General features: G+C 40.9%; 1 protein-coding gene across 2 annotated transcripts in view; it reads right to left on the bottom strand.

The window, feature by feature from the left end:
* The window catches only part of ubxn4 (UBX domain protein 4), a 61,504-nt gene that overhangs the window by 25,727 nt on the left and 23,587 nt on the right, over positions 1 to 12,190 (bottom strand). For both annotated transcript variants that reach the window (XM_048598648.1, XM_048598647.1), the window contains exons 6-9: positions 11,439 to 11,565; positions 9,134 to 9,188; positions 2,937 to 3,101; positions 2,013 to 2,131 (exon numbers count right to left, since the gene is read on the bottom strand). In XM_048598648.1, the coding sequence (XP_048454605.1) occupies positions 2,013 to 2,131; positions 2,937 to 3,101; positions 9,134 to 9,188; positions 11,439 to 11,565 (466 nt within the window). The remainder of the gene's footprint in view (positions 1 to 2,012; positions 2,132 to 2,936; positions 3,102 to 9,133; positions 9,189 to 11,438; positions 11,566 to 12,190) is intronic.

Below are 12,190 nucleotides of genomic sequence, written 5' to 3'. Positions count from 1 at the left end.
GACACACATCACCTTGTGTTCTTACTACATTACACTGCTGTATTCTTAAAGGCCACGAGGTTACGAACCAAGGTGGGCTGTGGTATAATCCTAGCCCCAAACTATTTTTTTAGTGAGGCTGAATTTGGTGGGAAAGCAGCCATCTATGGTTTGCAGCTACCCATATGCAATATCAGGAGCATTTCTGATGTCTGAATGCTTCCTCCTGGCGATAGACTGGGGATGGAGAGGAGCAACCCAGGTAAGATCTTCCCCATGTCCCCAACACCTCTTCAAATGCCTATTTGGTTATAGCTGTGACCATGTAATCCTCTGGAGGGGCTGCTCACCACAATGGTGGTCCTGCACCTCTACTCATTTTCACTTCAAATATATAAAAATATTGATCTCAACATGAAAGGTGTCTTCTTTCCCTCCTTAAATGTGACAGCAAATTACAGCACATTCAGGAATGGAAGGCTACAAATTATCCCTACAGCTTTGACAGCACATCCATCATTTGTAATTGGTGGCATTTGCAACCATCTGGCCATTCAGTAGTAAATCCAGCTTAAATCCATATTAAGTGACTGATCCCTATATAGCATGAGATCAGGATGTGCATCTGAACTGTTGAAGTCCCAATCCAGAACAGAAAATCTGCTTGGATCAGAATTACATTTGTGAAATTGAGTGGGAAATGAAGAGCAAAGGAGTAAAACCTAAGTCCCTTAATATCTAATGAAGAGACATTAGAGGGAGCATTCCAGTTAAGTTTCCTTGATAGAAAATAGCAAAAGAATTTGATTAATAAAGTATGTATGTTAAATGAATGGGAAAGAGGGTTTAAGAAAGAAAGAGGGTTTAAGAAAGAAAAAGTTATTTCACATGCATGTGCAGGTTAGCCTAGTATTGCATCGCCCATCCACAAAATTCCTGAAGGTAATGGTGGTGAGCGGCCTTGTCAGGATGGTGTGGGGCTTGGTGGGGAACTTACAGGGGTCAAATAATCAAATTTATCGGATGCCCTTGTTCTTCTCAGTGTTGAAGATTACTGATTTGGAAGGTGCGGTCAAAACAGCCCTATCAAGTTTCTGGCTACCGCAAAGTCTTAGGGCCCTGACGATGTGCTGACAACAGTGGAAAAAACCTGAACTCCAGAACTAGCTGTGCACCTAGCCAAGCTGCTCTGGTACAGCTGCAACATTGGTATCTACCAGCCAATGTGGAAAAATCCAAACTGGCCAATTACAGTACCATAAGGCTACTCCCAACCATCAGCCAACTGATCTAGGGGGTTGGTGACAGTGTTGTTACATGGCAATAACCTGATCAGTGATCTGTTTAGTTTGGGTTTTATCAGGACCACGCAAGCTCCTGACCTCATCATAACCTTTGATCCAGACATGGACAAAAGAGCTGCACTCCACAAAATGAGGCAAGGTGACTGCCTGGACATCAAAGCTACATTTAACACAGTATATGGCACCAAACAACTCTCAAACGGAAGTCAAAAGAAAAATAAAAATCAGGAAAAACTCCAGTGGTTGAGTCATATCTAGCAAAATGGAAGCTGGCTGTAATTGGTGGAAATCAATCATATTAATCCAAGACATTGTTGCAGAATTTAACATTCAAGTATTTTAAAGCATTCCAAAAGTAAAAGTTTGGTACCAAAACATTTTCAAACAGTCTCTCGTTCAAAGACTGAACTCAGCCTAAAAATGAATACCAAATGTTAAATGTACATACAAAAACAGAAATTGCTGGAAAATCTCGTAGGTCTGGCAGCACCTGTTAGCCTAATCAGTTAACATTTTGGGTCCACTGACCATTCTTCAGAACTGGTCAGAACGTCCTCAATTCTGAGGAAGGGTCACTGGACTCGAAACGTTAACTCTGATTTCTCTTCACAGATGCTGCCAGAGCTGCTGAGCTTTTCCAGCAATTTTGGTTTTGGTTTCTGATTTCCAGTATCTGCAGTTCTTTCGGTGTTTATTAAATATTTAAATACATTTCATTGAATGCAATACCTTCTTTCCTTTTTGCTCCTTGCTTCTTCATTGGCCTGCCTCTGCATCTCAGCTGCTCTTTTGGCCGCTTCAGCTTCTTCTTTTGTCTTTGCATAGCGTGCAGCTCTCTCTGCACGGTCCTAATAAGGAAAATTCTTTCCAGTTATTACTAAATATTGCTCATTTCACTGATTCATCTACTTTTGCATAAATCATAGTATAATACTCATGACCTTCCTCATAACAAAGCTTTACATATTAAACAATTTAATTTTTGACAGAGAGCATCCTAAACATTCTAATATTTTTGTCAGCCAAGTGGGGGAAAAAACTCCATGTAAGCTTAAATTGAAAAATAAATGATTTTGCTTTAAAACTTCATATCTGTGGATTCTACTTTTGACAAATTTAAGGAAAAGATAGTATAGTTCCAAAACAAACCTGGGTGTGATCATAGAGAAGGGATTCAGAAATAAGCAGAGTTGGCAAATTTTATGGAGTACTCATTAGTCCTGTTTTTAAAAATCCATTTTGTTACAAATATTTATATGATTAAATTAACTGGCACATCACTTTGTGCACAACCAGTAGTTTCAGAACACAGACTCTTCCAGGTTTGAATTCTAGTTTCAACTGGCATTGCTGTTGTGGACAAAATTGCCTACACAAGAGAGAATAATTGTATCACTACCATTTCACTTCAGTTAAATGCATCTTCGGATATGCTGAATGTAACATTGGGATAATGCTATCCAAAGATGCAACCACTGATTAGACCATCTTACCTTCTTAAATAGATGAGAAGACTTTGGCCGCACTGAAGCTGTGAGATAGATGGAGACTAAATATGTTCTCCTAAACAGTGATGTTTGGCTTTTACGTAGGGCGGAATTTCAAAACTTAGTTAAGGAATTAAACAAGATTCTTAATTGTCAAAGCACAAACCAATGCAATCTGCTGTCTTATTCTTTCTCGTGCTAAACGCTCTTCTTCTTTATCTCGGCTTCGTTCCTCAAGCATTCTTTTTGTCCTGTCTTCCTCTTGTTTTCTTTTGAATTCCACCATTTCCTTGCCAACTTTCCTACGCTCAATTTCAACTTTAATTTCATTCTGAAAAGATATATATGTTTGAAACAGTTATAAAACGAGGATTCATTAATTTTACAAGTTAAATTTAATATATTTTAACTTTTTCTCTCAGACAAAGAGAGTCAAATGAAGTCTACACAGTTTAAAGAGCACCAGATCTTGGTGTCCTTTGTAACTACTGCTAAATAATTGTTGAAATTCATCATAAAACAGGGTATTTTCCTGCTTTGTAAGAAATAATGAGAAGACTTGACTATCAACAATACCCAAAACTATTGCTTATCCTCTGTTCCACAGGTTTGGGAACATCTAGTGCTGCCTTTCCGCCCTTTTCCTACCTACCATTTTTCTTTACATTTTGGACTTAATTCAGAAGGAGGAAATACACAGCTATACAAACATACAATAACCCAAAGCATTGATAAAAATTTTCCATGAAAAGGTAGGTGTAATCATTAATTTGAAGTTGTATGACCAAACCTTCCATAAGATACTTGAAAAAAAAATTCAGTAATAGTCCTGATACACTATTACATATTATAAATGAACACACGAAAAATAGAACAAGCAATGCCACAGTAATTCAGTAAATACAAACATCTTCAAATCTACCACACATTAGTGTAGGATAATAAAATGCACTACTCTATGCTTAAGTTGAGAACGGCTAGCTCCAGTGATATTAAAATTGTAATTCTAAGCACTTTACATCATGACAAGATTTTCCTACTTTTTAGAATGGACTCGGATTGCTATAAAACTTACTTTGACGGCAAATAGACAATAGCTATACTTCTTCATACTCTGTGGGTGAAACGCTCTTATTTCAAGGCACTATACACTCTAATGTAAGTTTTTCAGATGATAGAACTGTATTATGCAGCTCTTCTGTACTTGCAGATTTTGATGCAATACCGGTCAACAAGAATTAAAATATCCAAAGTACAAGGCAACATATATTTGTTTTCAGAGTTGTGGCAATTATTTCATATAGGTAGATAATGGTGAAAAACAAACTTCCTAAAAAACCAATAGTAGTTATTTTTATTTTCAAAGCAGTTGGGGGCGTGGATCAATGCAACATCATCATTGAAGTTGTCAGGTTAAAATAACTGCCCTTTGTGAAGGTGTGCAAATTTATTCAGTTATCTGACAGTTTCAAGAGAAGTTTTTACATAGTAGTGCAATTCATAACTAAAACAAACTCTAAAATCTTTCAGAGAAAGCCAGGCTGAACTTAAGAAACCGTTAAAAGCTGATGATGGATGATTTTGCTGTTGCAGCATAAATCACATTATCCATGTTTTTCAAAAATAATCTAAGATTTCTAGCTGCCTCTTTTTAGGTCAATTATATTTTAAATCTGAATTCAAATCTGAAGACCTCAATAAGTTGTAATTTTTTGTAAATTTATTTGTTCATGGGTTGAGCATCTCTAGCTAGGCCAGTGTTTATCTTGGGAAGTAGCAGTGAGTTGACATCTTGAATAGCTGCAGTCCTTGGGATGTAGGTACACCCATAGTGCTGTTAAGAAGGTAATACCAGGATTTTGACCCAACCTCAGCGAAGGCATGGTGATATAGCAACATGTTAGAACAGCTTATGACTTAAGAGGGGAACACACAGGTGATGGTGTTCCTATTGATCTTCTGCTTGTCCTTCTTGGTGGTAGAGATTATCAATATCGAAGAAGTGCCAAGAGGAGCCTTAGAAAGTTTTTGTGGTGGATCACACAGATGATACACAATGCAGCCACTGTGAGTTCATGGTGGATGGAGTGCCAATTATGAAGCTTATTTTGCCCTGGATGGTGTTTAACTTCTAGAGTATTGTCAGAGTTGTTCTCATACAGACAAGCCGACAGCACTTCATCATACTCTTAAATTGTGCCTTCTAGATGGTGGACAGGGTTTCCTAGTCTCCAACCTACGCTTCTGGCTGGTGTTTACATGGCTGGTCCAGTTCAGTTTCTGGTCAATTTCAATTGCTAGGATGTTTACAATAGGGTTCCAGTGATGGCCATTGAATGGCAAAAGCCAATGGTTAGATTCTCTCTTGTTGGAAATTGTGATCCCCTGCTATTTGTGCAGCTTTAACGTTACTTGCGGCTCATCAGTCCAAGCTTGGATGTTGTTCAGGTCTTGCTGGATATGGACAATGCAGTACCTGAGAAGTCACAAATGCTGCTGAACAGTGCTCAATCAGTGGCAAACATTCCCATTTCTGACCTTATGATGGAGGGGAGGTCATTGATAAAGCAATTGAGGATGCTTGGACATGACAATCTTCCCAATTCCCACTGACTTCAGTTTGGTTCAGGATCCGGAGGATATGATCAAGGACAATCACTGTTACTTCCTCTCGAGTTAGGCTCTTTTTCCATTTTTGGAAGAAAACAGCAACGAGGTTAGGAGCTGAAAGCAAACTATGTCAATGCACAGGTCACTGCTGACTAAGTGCTATTTAATAGCACTGTCATCGATCCTTACCAGAACTTTACTGATGTTTGCCAGGTTTGGTCAGCACTGCTTTTTATGTACCTGGGTAATTGCTCACATTGTTGGGTGGATGCCAGAGTGTTGCCGTACTAGAACAGCTTGATTATGGATTTCTGGAATATGTTGTTTTTAAACCATTGATGGGATGTATCAAGGTCCTTTGCAATATCCAGTGTTTTCAGCCATTTCTTGATATCATATGCAGTGAATCAAATTAGCTAAAGACTGGCATCTGAGATGCTCAGGAGGCAGAGATGGATCATCCATTTGGTACTTCTGCTGAAGATGGATGCAAACGTTTCAGCCTTGTCTTCTGTGCCAATGCACTGGACTCCCCCATTATCGAGGATGGGAGTACCTACAGACCCTCCTCCTCTTTTATGATTTTTAATTACCACCACCATTCATGACGAGACGCAGCAGGGTCACAGAGCTCAGACCTGATTTATTTTTATTCACCGAAGGGATGTGAGCATCATTGGCTGGCTGACATTTATTGCCTGTCCAAAGCTGATCTCGAGGTGGTGGTGGTGAGCTGCCTTCTTGAACTGTTGCAGTCCACGTGCTGTAAGTAGACCCAAATTATCCCTTAGGGAGGGCATTCCAGGATTTTGCTCCACCGATGCTAAAGGAATGGCGATATATTTCCAAGGCAGGATCGTGAGTGGCTTGGAGGGTAACATGCTGATGGCGGTGTTCCCAGGTGTCTACAGCCTCGGTCCTTCGAAACACAAGTGTTTGGGTTTGGAAGGTGCAGTCTAAAGATCTTTGGTGAGTTTCTGCACTGCATCTTGTCAATCATACACACTGCTACTGAACATCAGTGGTGAAGGGAGTGGATGCAGTGCCAATCAAGTGAATAGTTTCAAGCTTCTTGAGTGCTGTTGGAGCTGCACCCAAGTCAGGCATGTGGGTAGTATTCATTCTCACTCCTAACTTAAGCCTTGTAGATGGACAGTCTCCAGGGAGTCAGGGGTGAGTTATTCACTGCAGTAATCAGAGTCTTTGACCTGCTCTCGTAGCCAGTGTTTATGTGGTGAGCCAAGTTGAGTTTTTGGTCAATGGTAACCCGAAAGATGTTAATAATGGGAGGTTCAGTGATGTTAACACCATTGAAAGTCAAGGGGCAGTGGTTAGAATATCTCTTATTGGTGACTGCCTTTGTTTGGTATTTGTGAGGTACAAGTGTTTCTTGCCACTTGTCAGCCCAAGCCTGGATATTGTTGCATGCTTCACTATCTGAGGAGTTGTGAATGGTGCTGACCATTGTGCAATCGTCAATGATAGTTCACACTGCTGTCCTTATGATGGAAGGTAAATCATCGATGAAGCAGCTGAAGATGCTTGGGCCGAGGACACTACTTGAAGAACTTCTGCAGAGATGTCCTGGAGCTGAAATGACTGACCCCCAACAATCACAACCATGCTGATCCTATGTGTCAGGTGTAATTCCAACTAGTGGAGAGTTTGCCCTCTAGTACCCACTGATTCCAGTTTTGCTAGGACTCCTTGATACCACACTCGTGGGAATGAGGCTTTGTGTCAAGGACTGCCACTCTCACCACACTTCTGGAATAGAGCTCTTTTGTCCATGGTTGAACCAAAGCCGTAATGAGGTCAGGAGCAGAGTGGCCCTGGCAGACCCCAATTAGGTGTCAGTCAGCAGAGTTATAGCTGAGCAGGCACTGCTTGAAAGCACTCTTAATGACACCCTCCATCACTTTACTGATGATCAAACGTTATCTAATTGGGGTGCTAACTGGGCTGATTGGATTTGTTTTACTCTTTGCATATAAGGCATACCTGTGCAATTAGAACAGAACATATAGGAGTGGAATTAGGCCATTCGGTCTATCGAGTCTGCCCCATCACTCCATCATAGCTGATATGTTTTTCGATCCTATTTTCCTGTCTTCTGACTGTAACCCTTGATCCTCTTACAAATACACTTAATGACCTGGCCTCCAAAGACTTCTGCAGCAACAGATTAACCACTCTGGCTGAAGAAATTCCTCCTCCTCTCAGCTCTATATGGTCGTCCCTTTACCCTGAGGTTGTGCCCTTGGTTCCTGGTCTCTCCTACTACTGGAAACTACTCCTCCACATCACTCTACTCAGGCCTGTCAGTATTTTGTAAGTTTAAAATCAGATTCCCCTCCATTCTTCTAAACTCCAGACTACATCAACAGCTCCTCATATGACGAGCCTTCATCCCAGCGTCATTCTTGTAATCCTCCTCAGGATGTCCTGCAACGCTAGCACATCTTTCCTTAGAAATGGGGCCCAAAACAGCACACAACGGTCTAAATGCAGTCTGATCAGCACCTTTTACAGCCTCAGCAGTACATTTCTGCTCTTGTATTCTACCCCTCTTGAAATGAATGCTAACATTGCATTTGCGTTACTAACTGCCAAATGAACCTGCATGTTCACCTTTTCCACTTGGTCAGGTAGCTGCCAGTGTTGCAACTATACTGAAAGAGCTTGGCCAGAAGAGCAGTAAGTTCAGGAGCACAAGTCTTCAGTGCTATTGCTGGAATGTTATCAGGGCCCATACCCTTTGCAGTATCCATGCCTCTAACCGTTTCTTGATATCACGCGGTGTGAGTTGAATTGGCAGACAACTGGTATCTGTAATACTGGGGACTACTGGAGGAGGCCAAGATTGATCATTCACTTGGCATTTCTGGCTGAAGACTGCTGCGAATACTTCAGCCTTATCTTTTGCTTTTATGTGTTGGGCTGTTCCATCAAGGAGGATGGGGATATTTGTGAAGCCTCCTCTTCCAGTGGATTGTTTAATTGTATACCATCATTCATGACTAGATGTGCTAGGAGTGCAGAGCTTCGATCAGATCAATTGGTTGTGGGAATGCTTAGCCCTGTCTAGCATTTGCTGCTTATGCTGTTTGGCATGCATGTAGTCCTGCTTGGTGGTTTTAACCAGGTTAACACCTCATTTTTAGGAATGCCTTCCCGCCCTCTCCTTTGAGCCAGATTTCCTTCCCTGAATAACCTTACTGAGCCAGATGGGCTTTTCCTACAATCAACAATTTTTCATGTTATATCTATAGATTCTCAATTCCAAACATATTTTCTTGAACTCAAATCCAAGCATCTGCTATGGCGGGATTCAAACCCAAGTCCCCAGAACATTAGTTGAGCTTCTGGATTAATAGTCTAGCAATATCATCATTAGGGCATTGCCTCCTCTTAATTTGTGTGGAATTGCTTCACTTTACTGCATGTTGCTTGCCTGTTTGGCATGCAAGTAATCTTGCATGGCAGCTTCACCAGGTTGACAACATATTTTTAGGTATGCCTGGTGATGCTCCTGGCATGACCTCTTACACTCTTCATTGAACTACAGTTGGTCTCTTAGCTGGAGATTAATGATGGAGTGGGGATATATACATTTGAATTCACTTTCTCCAGGTTCAAAGTTACAGTATCTGGAATACTAATCCATTAATGCTATTTATTAAAAAATTACCAGAACATGCCATAAAACTATATGTGTAAGGAAGAAAAAAATCCACAAGTTGCAATATCTACCGCTAATTCATCCTCCTTTTTCTGCTCTCTCTGCTCTTCAAGTTTCTTAGTGAGCCTAGATGGAAATAATAAGATGGAAAGCAGATTAGAAACCAGAACTGGTAGTTATCACTGACACTGATCACAAGAATACTGATCAAAGAATTTGAGCTCAAAGAATTTCAGCAGCTTCTAGATTTTCTCACTTTACATCCATCTTAATTTGGTGTCATCTTAATTTTTTGTTTTTTGAAAAGGTGAATAAATATATTGATGAGAGCAGTGCAGTTGATGCGGCTTACATGGACTTCAGTAAGGCCTCTGGCAAGGTCTCTCATGGAAGGCTGGTCCAAAAGCCAAGAGCCCCAGGGCTCTGGGGCAAGTTGGCAAACTAAATCCAAAACTGGCTTGCAAATAGGAGGCAAAGGATAACGCTGGAAGATTATTTTTGTGCTCAAATTGAATTGAATTAGCATTACTGTCACAAAGTTGCCCCTTACAGTGCCATCTTAGGTACAGCTTCTTCAGTTACAAGATTTGGTAGCCTGTGACCAGCATTCTACCACAGCGATTGGTTCTGGGACCATTGCTGTTTGTTACCTACAATAATGACTTGGATGTGAATGTAGAAGGTATAATTAGTAAGTTACAAATGTTACAAAAATTGATGGTGTTGTTGGTAGCAAGGATGGTCTCAGGCTACAGTCTGATGTTCATCAACTATGAACTGGGTAGAACAATGGCAGATATAATTTAATCCTGATAAGTGAGATGATGCATTTTGGGAAGCCTAATAAGGGAAGGATTCAACAATGAACAGTAGGTCCCTAGGGAGTACTGAGGAATAAAGGGACCATGGTGTCCAATGATCCCTGAAGGTGGCAGCACAAGTAGACAGAATGGTGAAGAAGGTTTTTAGAATGCTTGCCTTCATTAGCCGAGCTGCATAATGTAGGAACAGGGAAGTTTTATAAAGCATTGGTTACGCCAATAGCGGAATTGTGTGTGCAGTTCTAGTTGCCACATTATTGGAAGGATGTGACTGCATTGGAGAGGGTGTGAAGAAAATTCACTAGGATGATGCCTGAGATGGAAAGTTTTAGTTACGAGGACAGGCTGATAGGCTGGGTTGTTTTCCTTGGAACAGAGGAGGCTGAGGGAGAATCTGACTGAAATATATAAAATTACGAGAGGCATAGATAGGGTAGATCGTGTAGATCGTGAGAATCTCTTTTCCACAGCAGACATGTCTAAGACCAGACGGCACAAGTTTAAGGTGAGGAATAAGTGGTTTAGAGTGAACAGAAGATAAACCTTTTCACCCAAAGGATAGTGGAAATACGGAACATGCTGCCTCATGGGGTGGTGGAGGGAGGCACTCTTGCAACATTTGACAGGCAGTACTGGATGAGTACTTATAATGACAAGGCATAGCATGCTATGGACCAAGTGCTGGTAAATGGGATTAGTATAGATTGGCATTTGTTGGTTGGCAGAGACATGGTGGGCTGAAGAGCCTATTCCCCTGCTATATGACGTTGACATTAATGATCTATGGCATCCAATCATGGAGCAAGCAGAAAATAACCAGATTGAAAGACAGCAACGCACAAAGTAATTAAAATAAATTGTGTTCAAATCATTTTACTGAGTACAAAATAAGGACTGATATTACACATAGGATGCAGTGACAAAAGTGAATATAAAAGACTAAATTAGTTTATTGTTTTAGGTTTCTCTGAGGGACTTTGGCTCCACATTTTTTAAATACTTTTTCAGAAACTATGACTTGGTACTCGGGTAAAAATTCTGTTACTTCATTAAACTAGATGCAACTTCTTCACCTAATTGTAGCGAGAGTCGTATATAAATAGGTGAAGTTCACAACAATCAGACTTCTAATGATTCCATTTGTGCACCTGCAGTAGCACATCATGGACAGGAGAAGGATGTACTGAGAAATTTTCAAGATTCCCACATTGATCTGGACATGAGGAGACAAGCTTTTGCAAGTTTCATCTATCAACAACAGCAGTGATGATTTCACCATTATTTCAAACACAAGCCTGGGCCATCACCAAGATTGAGTCAAGATTTTTACTCAAAATAAACAATTCAAATGCTGAGGTTCAACTAATTGTAAAATTATGGAAAATAAAATCAAACTAAAACAAGTACTATCAGCAATATTAAAAGTCCAGGAAGTAAGAATATTCTAATTGCTTATTTCACATTAAGCGTCCATTAACAAAACATCAACAAAATAAATACTTTAGGATACCTTCAACTAACTGTGCAGTACAGACAAAGAGTTCATTGGAAATACCTTTCAACTCGGATATTAAGGTCTTCCTCGGTTTGAGGAGGAACAGAACATTCATCAACACAGCATCTTCCAGATGGGTCAGCATGATCGGAATGGTCTGGATGTGTAGACATTTTAGAAGGCGATTCTGGGAAAATAGCAGAAATAAATGCAGAAATTTATCTTGAAACATTAGTATTTCCACAAAATGAACAGAAATATAAACAAGTTTGCAACTTGAATGATAGTAGGAACTGCAGATGCTGGAGAATCCGAGACAACAGGGCTGGATGAACACAGCAGGCCAAGCAGCATCATAGGAGCAGAAAGGCTGACGTTTCGGGCCGAGACCCTTCATCAGAAAAGGGGGAGGGGAAGGGGGTTCTGAAATAAATAGGGAGAGAGTGGGAGGCGGATAGAAGATGGATAGAGGAGAGGAAACAAACAGGTCGAAGAGGCGGGGATGGAGCCAGTAAAGGTGAGTTAGGGAGGGGATAGGTCAGTCCAGGGAGGACGGACAGGTCAAGGGGGCGGGATGAGGTTGGTCGGTAGGAGATGGAGGTGCGGATAGGTGGGAGGAAGAACAGGTTAGGGAGGCGGGGACAAGCTGGACTGGTTTTGGGATGCGGTAGGGGGAGGGGAGATTTTGAAGCTTGTGAAATCCACATTGATACCATTAGGCTGCAGGTTCCCAAGCGGAATATGAGTTGCTGTTTCTGCAACCTTCGGGTGGCATCGTTGTGGCACTGCAGGAGGCCCAGGATGGACATGTC

Source organism: Rhincodon typus, chromosome 7 (assembly GCF_021869965.1).
Source record: "Rhincodon typus isolate 14 chromosome 7, sRhiTyp1.1, whole genome shotgun sequence".
Lineage (NCBI taxonomy): Eukaryota > Metazoa > Chordata > Chondrichthyes > Orectolobiformes > Rhincodontidae > Rhincodon > Rhincodon typus.
This window is presented reverse-complemented; position numbering and strand designations above follow the sequence as displayed.